The following is a 20,379-nucleotide window of genomic DNA, read 5'->3' as shown; positions in this document are numbered from 1 at the left end:
GAGCCCTGCGGGCGGCCGTGCGTGCGCCGCCGGGGTTCTGGCGGCCCGCGGCGCGTGCGCAGGCGCGGTACGCGGCCACCAGCGAGCGAGGACGCGAGCCGAGCGCGGAGGGTAGCCGGCTCTGGGCGCCATGGGGCCCGGAGAGGAGCGGCCGGTGGAGGCGGGCGCGTGCGGAGGCGTCTCCGAGCTGGAGCTGCTGAAGCTGCGCGCCGCGGAGCGCATCGACGAGGCGGCCGAGCGGCTGGGGGCGCTGAGCCGTGCGATCTGGAGCGAGCCCGAGCTGGCCTACGAGGAGCACCATGCCCACCGCGTGCTGACGCGCTTCTTCGAGCAGGAGCCGCCGGTTGCCGCCGCCTGGGCGGTGCAGCCGCACTACCTGCTGCCCACCGCCTTCCGCGCCGAGTGGGAGCCGCCGGGGGCCCGGGCGAGCGCCGCGCCGCGCCCGCTGCACGTGGCCTTCCTCTGCGAGTACGACGCGCTGCCGGGCATCGGCCACGCCTGCGGCCACAACCTCATCGCCGAGGTCGGGGCGGCGGCCGCGCTGGGCGTGAAGGGGGCCCTGGAGGGCCGCCCGGGACCGCCGCTTCCCGTGAAGGTGAGGTGGGGCGGGCGCGGGGCTGCAGGCGGCTGCCCAGGTCGGGAGCTTCCCGGGAACGTCAGGATCCCCGAGCATGCGGCGCGCCCGGTCCCTCCCGCCCGGGCGGGTGTTGGGGGCGGCACTCAGCCCCGCGAGCCTCACCTTCTGGGCCCAAAGGCAGAACAGAATTCCCTGATAAAAGTCAGCCAGCAGTTCACCTGTTGCCGACCTAGCTGTGTTTTGCAGATATCCGTATCCTGTTCTGTCGCTGTAAACAACTCAGTACATTTCTTCCTTAGGAAAGAAGTTAGAACCAAGCCCGCTTTTCGTTTCAGGATATTTTTGTTAACCGAGAGACAACTGCGATTTGCTAATAAAGTTGTGCAATCTCTGAAATTATTTTTGTAGAGAAATCTACAACCCCTGTTTATTCGGCTTCAAAAAATTTTTTTTTGTGTTCGTGGCAGTCATAGAGCTGTTGTGATTTTTATCATTGGGATTTGGATAGGAAGTTTTCAGTCGTTAGAGCCACCAAACCTCTAAAAGTACACATATGATGGGGAAGTGAGTGAACATTGACTACATAGATGAACTCATCCTTAAGTCTTCATTTTTATTTCATGAGTTGACAAATATCTTGATTCTTTAAACGGGGAAATGTTTATGTTTGTCATAGGGTGAGTTTAATCGTGCATTACTCTTTTTCCAGATGTTTTGCATTCTGTAAGCTAAGATTCAGTCATCATTCAAGTTAAGAGGAAACCAAATGTTTTATTTTCATATTCTTTAGCCCATTATTTCCAATGCCAGTAACCTTTCTCATTTTATCCTAACAGTTCCATCTTTTGTGGCTTTTTCTCTTTGGCTGCCTTCTCTTTTCTGCTTCTGGGGGCTTTTTATTGCACTTGGTTAGGTTTTTGTTTTGGTTGGGGGGGCATCCTTTGCCATGTCGTGAAACGCTGGAGAGATTTACCTTTAACCAGGTTTATGAAAGGTCAGCAAGAGGCATCATATTTAATGAGTCAAGGATTAAGAGTAAAGAGCAGTGTAATTTCAAAGTTTGGGTACTTTATAACTTCTAAACAAAGCTGGACTTTGGGAAAAGTACAAACTTCAAATGGTTCTCAATTTTAGCAAGGTTAAGCTGTATCTTATCCAAAAATGGAATTTAAGTCGATTATCTTCGCAAGACAAGACATTTTTCCAGCTTGTTTCATTGTCTTATACATGATCTTGAAAGTATGTTAGTTGTTTATAGATAATTTTTTTTCTTTTTAAAATTGTTGAAGAAATTAAGCTTAAATATCAAAGTAAAATGTTTACTCTGTAAAGTTCTTTTTTGTTTAATTAGGTGTTTGGTGACCAATAAATCTGCCTGGTTGAACTGGTGGAATCGAATTAGTAAGTTTGTGTAATAGTTGGCTGTTTCTAACCATGGTATTAAGATTTGTTTAATGTTCTTCATAAAGGATTAATGAATTAAGACCTGTTAAGTAGGTAGCTCAGTAGGAATAAGAGTTCAGGCCTAAAGGTCAGGACGTCTAATCCCAGCCCTGCCTGAAGACTTGCTCTGTGCCCTGGGGCAAGAGACTTTACCCTATTCCTCAAAATCATCCTCCCTAAAATGATGATATAGCTTGCTTACCTACCTCACAGGGTTGTTGTGAGGATAAACTAGTAAGTCACTGGAAAGTTCCTTACCAGTCAAATGCTTACGAGTAATTGTAGACATAAATTAAAAGACTTAGGAAGAAGCTTTAAGAAATAAATCCTAACAAATTTTGAGGAACTAAATATGTAGTATTTAACTTTTTATTTTTGCCATTAGTTATGGAAAATTGAGTTATAAAATTGGGAAAAACTACCTATAGTGTCTCTAGTACATACTTTGCACCAAATTAGTATAGCAGTGTAAATTAAATGTGATTAATTCAGCACCAGAGAACAAAACATCTCTTCATAGTTTAAGGACTTTAATGTAGATTGTGAATAAATATGCAAAAGAACTTGTTTGATATTTTCCTACTAGGATTTTGTTGTTGTTTTGCTCTGACATGGGTATTTCCTTCTAGGTCATTGTCCTGGGAACCCCTGCAGAAGAAGATGGTGGTGGCAAAATTGATCTAATTGAAGCAGGGGCTTTTAAAAACCTTGATGTTGTTTTTATGGCCCATCCATCCCAAGAGAATGCTGCTTATCTCCCAGATGTAGCTGAACATGAGTAAGTAATCAAGTGGAAGATAAACTTCTTAGAGGAAAACAAACTATAGAATACTTTTGTGTCTAAACTAGAGACTAAAACTCCACATTTATACATTTAAAAAGTAAATTGAAAGATAATGATATGGTGTCTTGATTTCTATTGAATGACATTTGACAAGCCTCTTCTAATTGAGATTTAATATGGTGTTCGTAATTGGAGTATTAAAATAGTAGCCCTAAAAAGCATAGGAATAGTAAACAGAACATGTTCTCACTTAAGTTCTGCTTTGAACTATCTGAAAACATTTTCTAGATGTTTCTGGAAAACATCTGTCCTTTAATACGAGGTTGCCTTTGCAACTGCATAGATCTGCAAGAGACAATTCTATTAGACTTGGGAAGAAAACATACTTCTCCATTTGACTTATTTTGAGTTCTTTACAAAGAGGACAAATTATGCCCTGAGAGAGAACACGGAATCTCAGTAACTGCAGATTTTAGTGGAACTTGTCAGTCTGTGCTTTTCAGCTTTGTGTACTGCTGAAACCTTTTATCTTTCTCAACATTGAGGAGCTCCCTTTTTTCGGTTCTAGGAGCATGCATTATTGAAGTGGTTTGAATTTTTTACACCAGAAATTTCAACTGTAGTAGTTAATGGTCCAGTCACAAGGAGCCCCTGCTCAGCTGCTTCTGGAATACCATATGTTTTCCTCTGAAGTAGCTGGGTACCTAAGGAATGATAGTAGAATCACCCAACAGTATTTCTAGATTGTATTCAGGTAACTCACCTCTCACACCCTGTTGGGCCTTGTTTTCAGAGGGTGATCATTTTAACTATTCTGGTATTTCAGTTTTTATACTAGGAATTCATACTGTGACAGTAGAAAGACTCCTTAAATTTTGATTTCAGGGTGGTGTAATTATACTAGCGTACCTCTGGAAAACATTAGGGATTAGAAATCTTTGCTTGTGTCTCTGGCTGCAAGGGGCCTACAGCTGTAGGCAGACTTCCCAGCCCATTAGCCTTCTTGGACTGTCTTGATCCTAAAGTTAGCCTACTTGGCCCCAGGCCTCTTCTTAGAGTCTGACTTAGTTTTTTCATTGGTCATCTTTTAAGATGGAAAAGAGAACAAGATCAATAATTTAATTTTTGGCGGGCGCAGTGGCTCATGCCTGTAATCTAGCACTCTGGGAGGCCCAGACGGGAGAATTGTTTGAGCTCAGGAGTTTAAGACCAGCCTGAGCAAGAGTGAGACCCCGTCTGTACTAAAAATAGGAAGAAATTAGATGGACAACTAAAAATATATAGAAAAAATTAGCTGGGCATGGTGGCACATACCTGTAGTCCCAGCTACTCAGGAGGCTGAGCCAGAAGGATTGCTTAAGCCCAGGAGTTTGAGGTTGCTGTGAGCTAGGCTGATGCCACAGCACTCTAACACGGGCAACAGAGTGAGACTCTGTCTCAAAAAAAAAAAAGAATTTAATTTTTAAAAAACTACTAATCCATTGGTTTTAATTTTTTTTTTTTTTTTTTAGTCAGGGTCTTGGTCTGTCATTCAGGCTGTGGTGTAGTGGCATCATCATAGCTCACTGTAACCTAAAACTCCTGGGTTCAAGCCAATCCTGCCTTCACCTCCAGAGGAGCGTACTACAAGCATATGCCACTATGCCCAGCTAAGTTTTGTATTTTTTGTAGAGGCAGTGTCTTAGTATGTTGCTCAGTCTGATCTTGAATTCCTGGGCTCAAGCAGTCCTCCCACCTTGGCCTCCCAAAGTGCTGGGATTATAGGCATAAGCCATGGAACTTGGCCCTTATCCTAAAATCAGTTAAGAAATCACAAAAGCATCCTAAGGACTCCTGAATCTAGCCCATTAAAAAAAAATAAGTCCAGAGTAGTTTTCTAATAATCTAATATGGGTACTGTTAATCAGTTAGGCTTAAAAAGGGATATCTAAACAACTCAGTCGTGAAACTTTGTAAGTAACTATTTACTATGTAGTCCTTTATCTAAATCTATAGTATTTTATTGTATCAAAGTAGTTAGCATGGTATGAAAACTATTTGTAAGTGGAATAACAATAATTTATAAAATTAAAAATATTAATAATATAGGTATTTTGGAACATTGATAAAATATTGATCAGGAACAATTGACTTAATACCAGGGTACCTTATAGTAACATTGTGAATATAATCTGATTTTCATAGGTTGTCTTAACCCATTTCAAGTGTTATTTCCCTTCTATTTTTCCTGACCTTCCCCCACTTGAAACAGAATTTCTGAGTTTTTACAGACCTTTGATATAGAACTATCACAATGCAGTGTAGAAGGAGATAGGAACCTTTTTTTGTTTTTGTAATTCCAGCACCTAATATATAGTATTGTATGTTCCTTTGAATTAAATTGTGTATACATTTAAGCTAGGGTGGTCGCTCAGGTCTGTAATCCTACCATGTTTCCCTGAAAGTAAGACAGAGTCTTATATTTATTTTTCCTCAAGAAGATACCCTAGGGCTTTTTTCAGGGGATGTGTTATTTTTTTTAAGTACAGTACAACAATCTACATTTTTTTCAAATATAGTTAAGTTGTCTTCTTCTGGAACATCATCATAACTCTCCAAAACCCCGAATTCCATCCTGTATTTCTTGTGACTCTATTTGCTTTAGAACCATTGGCCCCAATCTCTCATGTCAAGCAATAGCACTCACGTGGAGCAGATGAGAAGGGCTGCTGGTCTTCTTTACCGATCCACGACAAAATGCATGGGTTGTGCAGATACGCTGCATAGCCACGCTTATTTTTGAGGTAGGGCTTATATTGCACAAATGCTTAGAAATCCTACTAGGGCTTATTTTATGGGTAGGTCTTATTTTCAGGGAAACACGGTAGTACTTTGGGAGACTAAGGCAGGAGGATCATTTAAAGCCAGGAGTTTGAGACCAGCCTGAGCAACATAATGAGATCTGGTCTCTAAAGAAAAAAAATTAGCCTGGTACCATGGCATGTCCCTATAGTCCCAGCTACTCCCAGCTATTCGGGAGGCCGAGGCAAGAGGATCACTTGAGCTGAGGAGTTTGAGGTTGCAGTGAGCTGTGATTGATTGCACCATGCACTCTAGCTCAGGTGACAGAGCAAGACCCTGTCTCAAAAAAAATGTGTACAAATTTAATCTGTGCGGGAAGGTGATTGAACAAAGTTCACTTTTTCTCTTTTTGCAATGCTTTCTTTATGTCACGCACTGTGTTACATAATAATAAACTATAACAGTAAATTAGAGTGTTATTACTACAAGTGATTTGCAAATGTGAAGTCCGGCAATGTGAATTAATTTTGAATAATAGTTGGATAATTTTAATTGATTTTCTTACTTTAGCATTTTTGGGAAAAGTAATTACAAATGATTTTTTTATTTCTTAGTGTGACTGTGAAATACTATGGAAAAGCATCTCATGCTGCTGCTTATCCCTGGGAAGGAATAAATGCACTAGATGCTGCTGTCCTTGCCTACAACAATCTGTCTATGTTAAGACAGCAAATGAAACCAACCTGGAGAGTTCATGGTATGAATGATAAATATTTTGTATGATAGGTGGTACTTAATGTATTTCAATGCAATATACTTATTTAATATTTGATTTTTTAAAAACATTTGGAAACATTTTATGTACTTCATATGAATATTCTAAAAATTTTACACATATTTGCAGAAATTCATGTGATGGTACTACAACATCTGTATGTGGATAGGAAGACAGTTTGAATTATTGCACATAAATGGATTGGTCTTTGAATAACAGAGATAAAAGTTTTATGTAAGGAGCTACATTCTTTCTGTGGGTATTTGAAAATTGGAATGTGATTTTTCCAGTTGTCCTCACTGTCTCTTAATGATAACAAAATTTTGTCACTTCTTCAATTTGAAAGAAGTTGTAATGACTGCTAGTTTTATTTACTCAAGTGCTATTTATAGGCTGAAGTCAGTTTGTAATTGCAAAAACGTTACCAGTTTTCCCACCTTAGTTTCTTTAAAAGGAACAAACCAGAATATGTAGAAATATTTTTTTAAGTAGGTCATATGAAGTTAGATTTTGCATATCTATATTTTAGTTACTACTTTGAGTGGCTATATCTTCGTTCTGTGAAGTTTAGTTGCAAATGAATGTTTTTGTTTGAAAGTTGATAGTACTTGGTGATCTTTGACCTAGTTTTCTGTTGGCATGAAAATTATTTACCATTTGAAAAATGTGGATAATTAAAAATAGTAATATTGCCGGGCTCGGTGGCTCACGCCTGTAATCCTAGCACTCTGGGAGGCCGAGGCGGGCGGATTGCTCGAGGTCAGGAGTTCGAAACCAGCCTGAGCAAGAGCGAGACCCCGTCTCTACTATAAATAGAAAGAAATTAATTGGCCAACTAATATATATAAAAAAAATTAGCTGGGCATGGTGGCACATGCCTGTTATCCCAGCTACTCGGGAGGCTGAGGCAGTAGGATTGCTTGAGCCCAGGAGTTTGAGGTTGCTGTGAGCTAGGCTGACGCCACGGCACTCACTCTAGCCTGGGCAACAAAGCGAGACTGTGTCTCAAAAAAAAAAAAAAATAGTAATATAGTAGGCTTTCCATATTTGTGGGTTTCACATGGTGGATTCAACCAACTGCAGATGGAAAATATTTTGGGGGAAAAACCAATAAAAAATAACACAACAATAAAATACTACCAATAAAAACAATGTAGTATGACAACTATTTATGTATTATATTTAACTATATATTTTTATCATGTTAAGTATTGTTAAAAAGAAAAAAGAAAATTGTTTCCCTAGAGCTAAATGTCATTTAAAATATTCATGGGATTCTTGAGGTACAAGGATAATTATAGAACCTCCTACCATTAGTTTGTTCTTTTTTTATGTCAAAAGTTTATCAAAATGTGCAACTATAGGCCGGGCTCGGTGGCTCACGCCTATAATCCTAGCACTCTGGGAGGCTGAGGCGGGAGGATTGCTCGAGGTCAGGAGTTCAAAACCAGCCTGAGCAAGAGCGAGACCCCATCTCTACTATAAATAGAAAGAAATTAATTACCAACTAATATATATAGAAAAAATTAGCCAAGCATGGTGGCACACGCCTGTAGTCCCAGCTACTTGGGACGCTGAGGCAGCAGGATTGCTTGAGCCCAGGAGTTTGAGGTTGCTGTGAGCTAGGCTGATGCCACGGCACTCACTCTAGCCTGGGCAACAGAGTGAGACTCTTGTCTCAAAAAAACAAAAAAAATGTGCAACTATAGTAAAGCCTACTGAAACAAGACTCTTTTCCAGAAAGCTTAAGATATAGCTAATTTTATTGTTTGCAGTTATAGAATTTCTAGCAGTTTCTTTATAATCTGTATCATAATTTCTTAACATTATATAAGTTCCTTTGAATAAAGTACATGTAGTATCTTATTATTTTCCTGTTAGGCAGATAATGTCACACTCTGTATAGAAACTTATGTTGTACAACATATCAAAATCTTTGATTGGTATATTGGTGAAGCTAGTAAGTTTAAATTATTTTTCTTTATGTACATATTGGTTAAAAAACTTAATGAGTATATTTAAGCTTAAAGAAATGGTCACCAAGCTTAATTCCAGTAATTTGGTTTTTTTATAGGTATAATAAAAAATGGTGGTGTAAAACCCAATATCATTCCTTCTTATTCTGAATTAGTCTATTACTTCCGTGCACCCTCAATGAAAGAACTTCAAGTTTTGACCAAAAAGGCAGAAGATTGCTTCAGATCTGCAGCTTTGGCTACAGGGTGCACAGTAAGAACTTTTAAGAGTTAATCTAAGTTATAATTAGAGGTATATACATGGGCTGGGGCTGTTTATATTAAGTTAGATTGAAGCCTAACTTGCCTTTTTTTCATTTGGTGATATCTTGAATATGTAGAATGAACTGGCTGAATAGTTAATGTGAAAGTCTTTCATTTTTATATATTTTACTGAATGGCAGCAATAGGGAAGGCTACAGATCATCTTACTTTTATAGCAATTAGAATAATTCTTATACTGCTGAGCCAGAATCCCTGCCTTTTACAAGTTATAGTCTTCCTTATTGGTAGTTATGCTTTTAGAATTGTTCTATATTCTGTCCTGTAAAGGGAACTTTACGGCAAAATCAGCAAAAGCTATTTTTGGTTAAGTTATAGCTGTGCAGAGTAGTGAATGGCTTGCTGGAATGGATGATAAAAACACACAGACGTTAGTTGAGAGGTTCTGTTGATTTGACCCTAATGTCAGAAACATTTAAGTACCAATCGTTTATGGTGTAAAGTAGTACAGATCCTACCCTGCCCATAGTCTAGTTCGAGAGACAAGGTCTTGACCTGTGCCTTGGCTTAGGTAACTCAGTAACCTTCAGAAACATTATCTCTGGGCTGCCATTTTCTCACTTGAAACATGGGGATAATAACAGTTTATTTTAGGGTTCTTATGATAATTAAATGAGATAGTTTGTGAAGAGTTTAGAGCCTCACCTTCATATACACCACCTTATTTTTTTCTGTCCTTATTAGTCTAGAGATGTATGATTTATTCCCATAGTAGCAGAGTCTCACCGTAGCAGTAACTCTCAGACAGTGTGTGTTAAGTGTCTTAAGAATAGTGTGGAAAGTGTTAGGAGAATTAGAGGCAGGAAAGAGATGGGCTGGGGCTGTAAGGAGGGTGTTGTGGAAGACTGTGGACCCGAATTGAGCTTTGAAGGATGATCATACTTTCAGATAGGTATGTGAAGGACAGAGAGTGAGAGCTCTTAGTTCTTTGATAGAGCTCTATAGTCAGCAAAGATAAGAGTATAGAAGCTCATGTTATAGTGAATAGATAAAAATGTGGACAAATGTAGGAGCAAGGACATATCCTCATATACCCTTAAAGATGATAGGTATAGATTTAGTTAATGAGAACTGTAAAGCTTCCATAGCACAGGGTAGTAAAAACTAAGCATTCATTCCCGTATTTGTCTACAAATATAAATATTTTTAATATATATGCATACATGAATATTATCATTAGCTAATATCTCAAGGTGTACAGTATTCCATTAGCGTAAGGTTCATTATTTAGTCTTTTAATAATTTCTTGTATTTTGACTCACTTATAAGGTTCGATTAGGTTGTCACTGCTTCTATTAATGGGTGTTGCCAAAAACAGAAGAAATGTCATCTCAAGAATAGAAGAAATGTTTTCTCTGCCATTTTATGATTGGCTTTTGCTAACATTGGTATTAAGTTCAAGGGAGTATTGCCCATTTTGATGTAATCAAAGCTGAATCTTTAAATCTGCCTAACTGGGCACATATAAACTGCTTCTGTATCTTCATACACTGAAACTAATAAATGAAGACTGTTGTCAACCCTTCCTCATTGTGAACCTTCTGTGTTTCTCTTAGGGTACTTTTTCTGCCTTTCAGACCAAGCAGTGGTGTCAGTGTCATTTGCATACTGAATGTTGGTATAGTTTACTTTCTTTGTTTTGGAAACTGAATCCTAGAGCAGTATTCCTCAGAGTGTGGTTTTTGGACTACCTGGTGCTGGTTAAAATGGAAATTTCTGTGCTCTCCCCTCACCCTATTTAGGTGACTGAAATTTATGACTCCTGGCTAGTGTAGAGCTTGGTGACATCGTGTGGTCTGGTGCATACATAATACAAAGGAGATAGGGTCCTAGGAACTCTTCCTGTAGAAAATACATCTTCTTTTTTAAGGCGAGAGATTTGAGAGAGTTTATATCTAGAAGGGAAAATGCCCCCTCTTAAAATATCTTCCTGTTAGAGAATCCTCACTGATTTCAAAACTAGATAGTGAATTTGTGCTTTTTCTTTCAAAATTTGTTTTGCAATTTTTTATTAGGTGGAAATTAAAGGTGGAGCACATGATTATTACAATGTTCTTCCCAATAAGAGCCTATGGAAAGCTTATATGGAAAATGGAAAAAAGCTGGGAATAGAATTCATTTCAGAAGATACAATGTTGAGTGGCTCTTCAGGTAATTAAGTTTTTTTTTAATATATATTGAGCTATTTGAGGAAGAGAAATACCATCTTTAATTAAATGGTGGTGTTTAATGGTTTGGGAGGTAAGGAGATATTGCTGATGTTTTTAATGATATTTTCATAAATTTCATGGTTAGTGCAAAGAAACTAATGGACTCTCATTGAGTGTAGAATGTCAAATAAGCAGATTTGTTTTTAGAAATAGCCTACTTTTTGATCTATATTCTCAATATTTCTAGTATTTAAATTTGTTCTAATTTTTAAGTAAGCTGCTAAAATGGGAAATAGAATTTTAATTCATTCTCAGTCATCACAGTGAGCAGGTTAAGTAAGTACTAAGTTATCTGGGGCATTTTCAGTTTTTTCGGAGCAATAGACAATTAGAATTTAAATAATAATAAGTATATTTGGGATTATTTTTTATTTTTTCCCTTTTTAAAGCATATTACTACTAATACCTTTGCAAGTTAGAGATGTATCTCCTATTATAATAATAGATATTGATGAAGTAGACCCAAAAGGACTTGGTGATAAAAATGGTGTGTCAGTGTCATTCATTGAGAAAAGCAGTTCAAGAGAAAGCAGGTTAGGGTAAGATGGGTTTATAAATTATTAGCATGTTAAATTTGAGGTGTTTATAGAATTTTTAAGTGGAGCCATTTAGTACCTATTGAATCTGGAACCCCAGGCTTCCAGAGGTTAAGGTTGGAGATTTAGGAATTGTTGATATATGGGAGGTAGTTGAAGACACAGATGTTGATGAGGTTACCCAAATACACAGAGGGAGAAGATGCCCAAAGATGAAACCCTAAGGATCAACAGCAGAAGGGATTTAGAGAAGGAGACAGCCATCAGAGAGAAAGCCAGACCATCAGGAGACACTAGAGACGTGGAAGCCAGTAGGTTAGAGAACGTCTAGAAGGGAGGGAGGAGTAAATCATGTCAGGGGCCACAGAGATTGAATAAGTTGAGTATGGTCTAGGGTCCGTTGGACCACTAATTAGAAATTCATGGATTGTCGGGAAGAAAATAGTTGAAGTCTGGTGGGACCAGATGCTGTATCTCACTTCTCTACCCACTGCGTTGACTGGTGAAGTAGTAGAGATAGCAAAGGAAGACTATTCTTTTTCAAGAAAGTAAGCTTTAAAGGAAAATAGAGTGGATACAAGCTTGAGGGAGATATGGAAAATAAAAGATTTTTTAATGGAATATACTTGAGAGAAGTAGATGTAGGTAAATGCTCAGGAAGGAGGGCAGAGAGTTCAGAGACATCCTCCCAGGGAAGTTATTGGTAGCCCATGGTGGGCATTGAGCTGGTAGGCTGGAGGATTGAAAGAGAATTACCCCTGAGAGGAGTTAGCCAGGGACATCAGAGTTTTGTGTTTTGTTGTTTTGGTTTTTTTCTGAATAGCACTAGAGCTCAGCTCAGCGTTAGAAACCATGAATTTGTTGTCAAGGCAGTCTTTTATGGTCCTGTGCTTTTACCCTAGCAGGTTTCTGCAGTCTAGCTGTAGGAGGGAAAACACATGGTCAGTTTGAATTTTATTTAACGGACAAAACAGAATAAAACAGCTATAATTTGGGCTTGATTTGCAGGCACTAGCTCCACTGCTGAGGCCTTACAGTATGCTGCAGCCTTTGTCCATCTTGTTCACTGCTGTGCCGTCACTGTGTATCTTAAGTGTCTGGAGCTGTTCTGTCTGGCACAGTTGCTTAGTGAATGCTTTCGGAAGCAGTACTTTTTTACAGAGGTCAGGTTGCTCCAAAGCCTGACCTCTGCCTGGCTTTACTACATAACCAGTAGCTATGAGACTGTGGGCACATTATTTAATACCTGTAATCCTTGGTTTCTTCATGTGTAAAATGGAAAGTGTTAATGAGAATAAGTATGAAGCACTTAGAATTATGTTTGGGACATGGTAATTCCAGATAAACATTAGCTACTGTGACATGTTTTGGTTCTTTTATTCCCTTACCACTTATTCTCGTATGGTCTAACTTTGCCAGGCATAGTGTTTGACACATAGTAAACATTCAGTAAATATCCACTGAGTGAACAGAAGGCTCTGTTTTTACTATGATTTATTCAACACATGTTTATGCATCAGTGATGTGAGAGGCTAGATGCATGGTGATTTAAAATACCATTTCTTGGCCGGGCGCGGTGGCTCACGCCTGTAATCCTAGCACTCTGGGAGGTCGAGGCGGGCGGATTGCTCGAGGTCAGGAGTTCGAAACCAGCCTGAGCAAGAGTGAGACCCCGTCCCTACTATATAAATAGAAAGAAATTAATTGGCCAACTAATATATATAGAAAAAATTAGCCGGGCATGGTGGTGCACGCCTGTAGTCCCAGCTACTCGGGAGGCTGAGGCAGGAGGATTGCCTGAGCCCAGAAGTTTGAGGTTGCTGTGAGCTAGGCTGATGCCACAGCACTCACTAGCCTGGGCAACAAAGCGAGACTCTGTCTCAAAAAAAATAAATAAATAAATAAAATACCATTTCTTGCCTTATAGAGCTTCATAGTCTAGTTTTCAAGATAGACATTAACTAAATAATCCAGTAAATGAAAACTAAAATTGAAAAGTGCTATGAAAGAGTGATACAATTCCATGAGAACCCATGCTAGAGGAATTTGACCTTACTAGGGAGGTGAAGTAAGGCTTTGTTGAGGGAATGATGCATAAGGTGCTATCTGAAGATTAAGTAGGGGTTAAGTAGGTGAAGAGGAGATACCATATATAAAGGTCCTGCGGTAGGGACACCTGCATGCTCAGTGTCCAGAGTAGTTGGGGTATAGAGGATAGTGGGAGCATGGTATGAGATCGGGTTGGAAAGATGAATGGTGTTAAGATTGAAAAAAAATATTGGCAAATAGAGTAGATGCTGCTAGACCAATTAGGGGACTATTTATATTAGTTCAGGCAAGAAATGATGATAGTGTAGACTGATTGGGGATAGATGTTAGTTATGGTGGTGAGAAGAGTGTAATGATTCTGAGATATTTGGGAGGTACTATTGACAGGTGGAGTGGGGGCAGAACAGAAAGGTCATGAATTTAGCTTTGGATATGTTAAGTTTGCTTTACCATGAAAACAACCAAGAGGCAATATCAGGCTGGCAATTGGATGAGCATAGAACATAGAAGAGACTGGGAATAAATTTGAGTTGGTGACAATTTGAAGCAATGCATACAGACAAAAAATCTTGAGAAAGTAAGAAGAGAAAGGGCCTGGAATTGAATCTCTAGTAACTGATATTTCATGGTCAGATAAAGGAGGCTGCACCCCCAAGAGAGACAGAAGAGGGGGCCAACAGAGAGGCAGAAGGGAAGCCAAGTGCTGTGTCACACAAGAGAAGGCAGGGGCTAGGCAGCAGTGTGCAGTGCTGTGGAAAGGACAGTAAACACCATGGGATTGGGCAAGGGCAGGTCTTCGATGACCTTGGTGAGTGCTGTGGCGATGACTGATGTGGGTGGCTGCCAACTGGAGTGGATTGAGGACTTGGTAGGAGGTGAGGTGGTGAAAGCACAAGCATGTGGACTGCTCTCCAGGAAGTTCACATCTCTGGATCTGTCCTCACGGGGTATAGAACTGTAAATAGCCAAGTACCGAATTCTAGCTGTAACTTCGTAGTTCAAGAATATTTAAAAACATTCTGACTTCATTTCCTCTTAAAAAAAAAGAATATTTAAAAACAAATATACTTTTCTTACTTTTTGTGTTCCAAGGATCTACTGATTTTGGAAATGTTACTTTTGTGGTTCCTGGAATTCATCCATATTTTTACATTGGATCTAAAGCCTTGAATCACACTGAGCAGTACACTGAGGCTGCGGGTAAGTGCTGTTGGGTGGGAATGTTTTGGCATGTGCTCTCTTTTTCTAGTAGTAACTGCCTATTATTTTATTATATTACATCACCTCAGTAAATACTATATTGCAGTGGGCAGCGGAGAGCCAATTTAGATATTGAGAGCTAACCTGAGAAATTAATAAATTAATTTTCAATAGATATGGAGACATTTTAAATTATTTTCTGTACCTTTTAGGGTCACAAGAAGCTCAGTTCTACACTTTGCGTACGGCCAAAGCTCTGGCAATGACTGCATTGGATATTATTTTTAAGCCAGAGTTGCTGGAAAGGATCAGGAAGGACTTTAAATTGAAACTTGAAGAAGAACAGTTTTTAAATACAGTAGAATAAAAGGAAGATTTAGGAACCGCTTATGAATTATTAAGAAGATGTGATTTTTTTTTCTTTAATTTTTGTTTAACAAAGGGGAAGACATGCTTGTTTTTCAATCTTAAAGGAATCAAATTTCCCTCCCTGATAGGTGAGGATGGGATATGGAGAAAACATTACCTCATATCTAAAGTGAAAATTTTTGCAAATCTATACTTGATGTAATTGTGATATTTTAGGAGCTGGTATGTTATGCCATTTCTTAAGCTGGATGATACATGGTTTATCAGTGATAATATTTTGTAAACTTACATGTTGTATGTATTTTTAAAAGTCCAAGAGGTTTCAAACCTTGTATTCAGAATTGACATCCATGACAGAATTTTGTGGTATAGGGTGGTAAACTCATTCTTACTGTATATGAGGTCTGTCCAGAAAGTATCCAGCCATGTAATGTGAAAAATAAAGACACTTACTGAAGAACACACAAGATACAAGAAACATAGTACATAGGACAATGATGCCTCAGCCCCCTTAGGGAGAGTGATGCCTCATTCTGCTTCAAAGTAGCCACCTTGGGACCTCACACAGTTCTTCCACTGTTCAAAACACTCTGCAAAATCCTTTGTTGGAATCGCCATCCTGCCTCATATTTTCCTGAATCTCATTGATGGTCTGAAATCACTTCCCTTTCAAAGGCAATTTTAGTTTTGGGAAAAGCCTGAAGTTGCTGAGTCATCTGGATGATTTGATGTTTTGCCAAAAAACTCTGCATGAGATGTGATGCATGGGCAAGTGCATTGTTGTGATGAAGCTGCCAATCACCAGTTGCCCATAGCTGTGGCCACTTTTGTTGCTTGCATCTCTCAACCAACGAAGAACAGTGAGGTGCAGTATTGTTTATTAATTGTTTGGCCTGGAGGAGTGTACTCGTGATGGACAGCACCTTCCCAAGGAAAAAAAACCACAGTTAACATGATCTTGATCTCGCTGCAGTTTCTTCAGGCCTGGAGAACCAGGTGACTTCCATTGGGACTGCTGGGCCTTCATTTCCAGATCTTAGCTATAGACCCACGATTCATCTCTGGTTATGACCTTCTTGAGGAAATCTGGTTCGTTGGTAGCGGTTTGAAACAAGTCATTAGCAAATGCAGCACAATGTTCTTTCTGCTCTGGTAGCAGAAGCAGCGGAACACATTTTGCCACTATATGTTTCGTGCCAAGATCCTACATCAAAATCTCGGATGCAGTAGTTTCTGGAATCCCCATATTGGCTTCTAGTTCTCGTACTCAGTCAGTGATCTTTGTTGACTGCAGCTCATACACGTTCGACATTCCCAGGTGTTCTGTTTGTTGCAGGCCTTCCAGAATGTGGATCACTTTCAACAGATTCTGTACCATCTTTGAAGCATTTGTGCCACACTTTCATTTGCGCTGCACTCTTTGCATTGTCCCTGAAAGCCTTCCAAATCATCCACATAGTTTATGCGGAAGAATGTTCAAGCTTAACGCAAAATTTGATGCAGATTTGTTGCTCTACTTGCTCAGTCATTTTGAATGCAACAGCCACACATGCTCACTCAGCTGTGTCTAGCACCCCACTGACTTAGTACAGTGATGTCATCATTGTTCACACATGCGCATTCCAGTCCACTTTCCTTGGTCGCCAGGTTACATCAGTGTCATGCAAATTGTTCTCATTATAGTAACAAAGACTGGATACTTTCCGGACAGACCTTGTATATATGGTTTATTATTCCTCTACTGGATTGTATATTTGAAGCCAGAATCTTTTAATATGCATGTGTATGAATATTTTTTAAATTCTTATAGTATTTAGTATAGTAGCTTGCTTACCTATGAATATTCATTACTTTTGAATACATAAATACTGCTTCCCTACTTGGAATCATCAAAGTTTAAAATAGTTTTGTGGACAGATCATGATCCTAAGATGAGTTTTAATTTTGAGTTGTAGGCGTCTCTTGTAGCACCTGTAGAAGAAAAGAGATACTTAGTATTATTTTGCTTTGGGTACACTTAAGAAATGCAACTCATTTTAAAAAATGACTAGCCTGACTTAGAGCAAGGTTTAAAATTATATGATTTTTGAAATATTGAATTAGTTTCTGACCTAAATTAGTGGTATAGGTAGACCTGCTTGATGTGCCTTTGTTTTAAAGGAAAGTGTTTTAATTACACTTCATACCCTGTACTGAAAGCCTTTCCCTCAAATACCATCTTTTGGCTATGTTAAATTAATAGACTTCAATAGGTATAATCTAAATTAATGGTTTAAATATACAAACTGAAAATGTTTTCTCTTAAGTGACTTAATTTTAAAAGCAGGTCTTAATATGAGACCTGTATAAAATAATTATGTGCTACTATTAAGTACTAAGTTGCTATATACCATATAAGATTGGATATAGCTGATATTTAGCATGCCTCTTAAAATTTTTGAAGTGCTTTTCAGTATTCAATTCTTCATATTATGTGAACTGCTCAGGAATTTTTCCCTTTTAATTGCCATTCTCTGTAGCACTCATAAGAGCCAAGGCATTAAGGATAAACTAGAACATTTTGTTTGTTTATGAATACTTGTGTAAACTTAAAAGTGTTTAGATTTCCCACAGTCCTCCCAAAGGACTATTTATTAAGAGTTGTGTTGATATTTTAACTGTTACAATTTCAGCAGTTGAGTTCAATGAACATTTGTTGAGTTCCTATTTCTAAGCACTGGATGTAAGAAGAGTAAGACGTGGTCCATGCCTAAAAAAGCTTGTGGTTAGTGTAAGTTCTCACAAGATTTACTTCATCTGAACAACACTGGGATTCGGGGAACAGCTGAAAGCTACAGTCTTGAAAATTTTTGAGTAATGTTTCTAAAATATTTAAAAATACCCGAGTCACTTTAATCTGTTTGAACAGAAGAAATTGATGTGAAAAATTTTTTGAAGAATGATTGTCTGATTTTGTATGTTCTTTTTAAAAACCTTGCTGATGGAGTTTTATACATTTCTAACTTTTTATCTGAAGCATCTCTTTAGTCTTCTGGAAAATATCCTACATAGTACTCGCCTTCAGAACTATGAAAGTAAATTTTATTTTAAGATAAACATTATCTTTGTGCTATCTAGCAACTCTTTATAAGGCTGTAAGGTGTGATAAACTATTTTTTGACAACTTAAAGCGTTTGGCAATTCAGTTACATAGTTGAGGATGATGTATTTTGATATGTATCAAAGTTGCTGTTTTCAAGTAAGTAATCAGTCTACTAACCATCCGATTATAATTGTTTTTATTATTATTTTAATACATATATTAAAATATGTATGAAAAAATATCAAATGATAAATAAAATTTATCTAATAGCAATTGTCTTTTTTAAATGACATGTATGTGAAGATATAATAAATATATGAAGATAAACACAGTTGCCCAAATATACTGTGATATACTGTACTTTCTCTTATTTGTCAGTATTATAGAGATTGTTTTGCTTTTCAGCTATATAATGTCATATATTTTAAAAGCAATTAAGTTCTTTCGTTTGAAAATGAATGTTTCACTAGTCTCCCTAAGCTGAAAATGGCAATGCATATTGTACATGATAGGAGTTAGATACATAATTATACTATTGAGTATGTCTTTTAAAAATTTTTGCAACTTAAATACAAAGTAATTCCATATAATAATGCAAATGCAATAGAATGGGTTTTTAGATCCTTATCAGTAGCTAAAATAAAGAATAAGTGCCTCATAAAAATTGCAACTGTCCATGTTTCTTCGTTTAAACTAGCTTTCAAAATAGAAACAAAATGTGTTCTTTTAAATTTTTTTTTTTTGTAGAGACAGGGTCTTGTTATGTTGCCCAGGTCTTGAACTCCTGCCCTCAAGCAATCATTCCAGAAGGCTGGGATTACTGGTGTGAGCCACTGTCCCTAGCTCCTGTTCTTTTTTTTTTTTTTTTAACTGATTAAAATGTAAGATTAGCTTTGGTTAGTTCAGTGGATCAAAGCCTCTAATCACCTTAAAAAATGAACCTTGGAAATACAACACAGAAAAGAATATCAGGTCAGGGTTTTAAATAGGCAAGAATCTTGTTTAGATCAAAGATTAAGTAGACATTATCCAACTGGATGAACAATTGCATTTGAGAGTTTGAATTTTTTCTGTTTGTTGTGTTAACTAATTACTGACATAGTATTTTGTTTAGCTGAAGAGAATGAGAGGTGGTTAAAAACCTGCATATTTTCCATTTAATTTATTCAAGGTATACCAAAGCTTCTAAATTCATATACTGTAACTGCCTTACATGATATGGATTCAGGACTAACAGCAGCCTCATGGAATGCTATCTGACCTAACACATTCCTTGAAGAAAGTGTGTGTTATGATATGAGAATCTTAAGGAGTTTGATATGATCCTAAATAGACCTTGACTATAAATAAAGAGTTATTAGTAAAAGTTTGCTCCTTACTTGAGAGCAGGGTAGCATGCCACCTTTGAAGAAATGAACTCAGATGAAACCTAAAATTTAAACTAATATCCAAGCCCATTACTCTTTGAAAATGTTGTAGTGGTACTAAAGCTTTGTTCCACCATAATGTTTCTTCAAAGGGAGCAGTTACCCATAGCAGCTGTTTGGTATGCCTTCCATAGCTTCTGGAAGGCTTATAGCCTCTGCCCTTACATTCTAGATCATAAAACCTACTGAAGTGAGTTGTATGTTCTTTAAGAGAAGGTCCCTTCCCAGGCAGAAACAATGCAACCTTGCTTCTCTTGGATTTTTATCTCTAAGTACTTCCTATACGCAGACTGGAGTCCAATGATAATGAGCCCCGGAATTTTGACTTCAATAAGCCTGTGAGTGTCATGTATGAGCAGAGAAGTCCAATCTTGATAGTAAATGAGTAAATGCAGTAAATAGTAAATGAGTAAATGCAGTAAATAGTAAATGAGTAAACAGTAAATGCAGTCATCGAGCAAGAAGTAAAGCGGTATTTATACTGGTTAGAAAGAAAAAGAAGCTGTCTGAAATCTTTCTGGTGAGGGATACCCAGCTGAACTTCACTTTATTTCCTTTATTTTACATATGTGAGACTCCTCTGTATTTCTTAAACTATTTTGAGTGGGTTACTGTTCATACTGTCAAATGTCACTAAGGTATAATTTAATACTCATTCCTGATTTTTAAAGTCTTAAAAAGCTGGGGACCTAGAATCACACTATGGTAACATAATAAAATTGATTTCAAATTAAAATCCATTCTGTACATTCATTGTTAATGTAAGAAAATAGAATGTGACAAGAATATATGCCTAAGAGTATTCATGACATTATTAATTTTATCCAATATTAGGGGAAAGGTTGACAT

At 38.0% G+C, this 20,379-nt stretch overlaps 1 protein-coding gene across 1 annotated transcript; it reads left to right on the top strand.

Moving 5' to 3' along the window:
• The first annotated feature begins 1 nt into the window (after window position 1).
• PM20D2 (peptidase M20 domain containing 2) lies at window positions 2–20,266 on the top strand. Its single transcript, XM_012750930.3, has 7 exons — window positions 2–595; window positions 2,650–2,798; window positions 6,200–6,342; window positions 8,435–8,589; window positions 10,673–10,808; window positions 14,545–14,652; window positions 14,865–20,266. The coding sequence occupies exons 1-7, from the start codon at window positions 131–133 to the stop codon at window positions 15,017–15,019; spliced, it is 1,311 nt and encodes a 436-aa protein (XP_012606384.1). The 5' UTR covers window positions 2–130; the 3' UTR covers window positions 15,020–20,266.
• The last annotated feature ends 113 nt before the right edge of the window (window positions 20,267–20,379 follow it).

This window comes from Microcebus murinus, chromosome 5 (assembly GCF_040939455.1).
Source record: "Microcebus murinus isolate Inina chromosome 5, M.murinus_Inina_mat1.0, whole genome shotgun sequence".
Lineage (NCBI taxonomy): Eukaryota > Metazoa > Chordata > Mammalia > Primates > Cheirogaleidae > Microcebus > Microcebus murinus.
The sequence above is the reverse complement of the archived record's forward strand: the minus strand, read 5'-3'. Positions and strand labels throughout refer to the sequence as shown.

Coding starts and splice junctions, on each gene's coding strand:
- PM20D2 (XM_012750930.3), top strand. CDS start 131: ATGGGGCCCGGAGAGGAGCGGCCGGTGGAGGCGGGCGCGTGCGGAGGC. Junction 10,809..14,544: donor AATGTTGAGTGGCTCTTCAG/GTAATTAAGTTT, acceptor TTGTGTTCCAAG/GATCTACTGATTTTGGAAAT. Junction 14,653..14,864: donor GCAGTACACTGAGGCTGCGG/GTAAGTGCTGTT, acceptor TGTACCTTTTAG/GGTCACAAGAAGCTCAGTTC.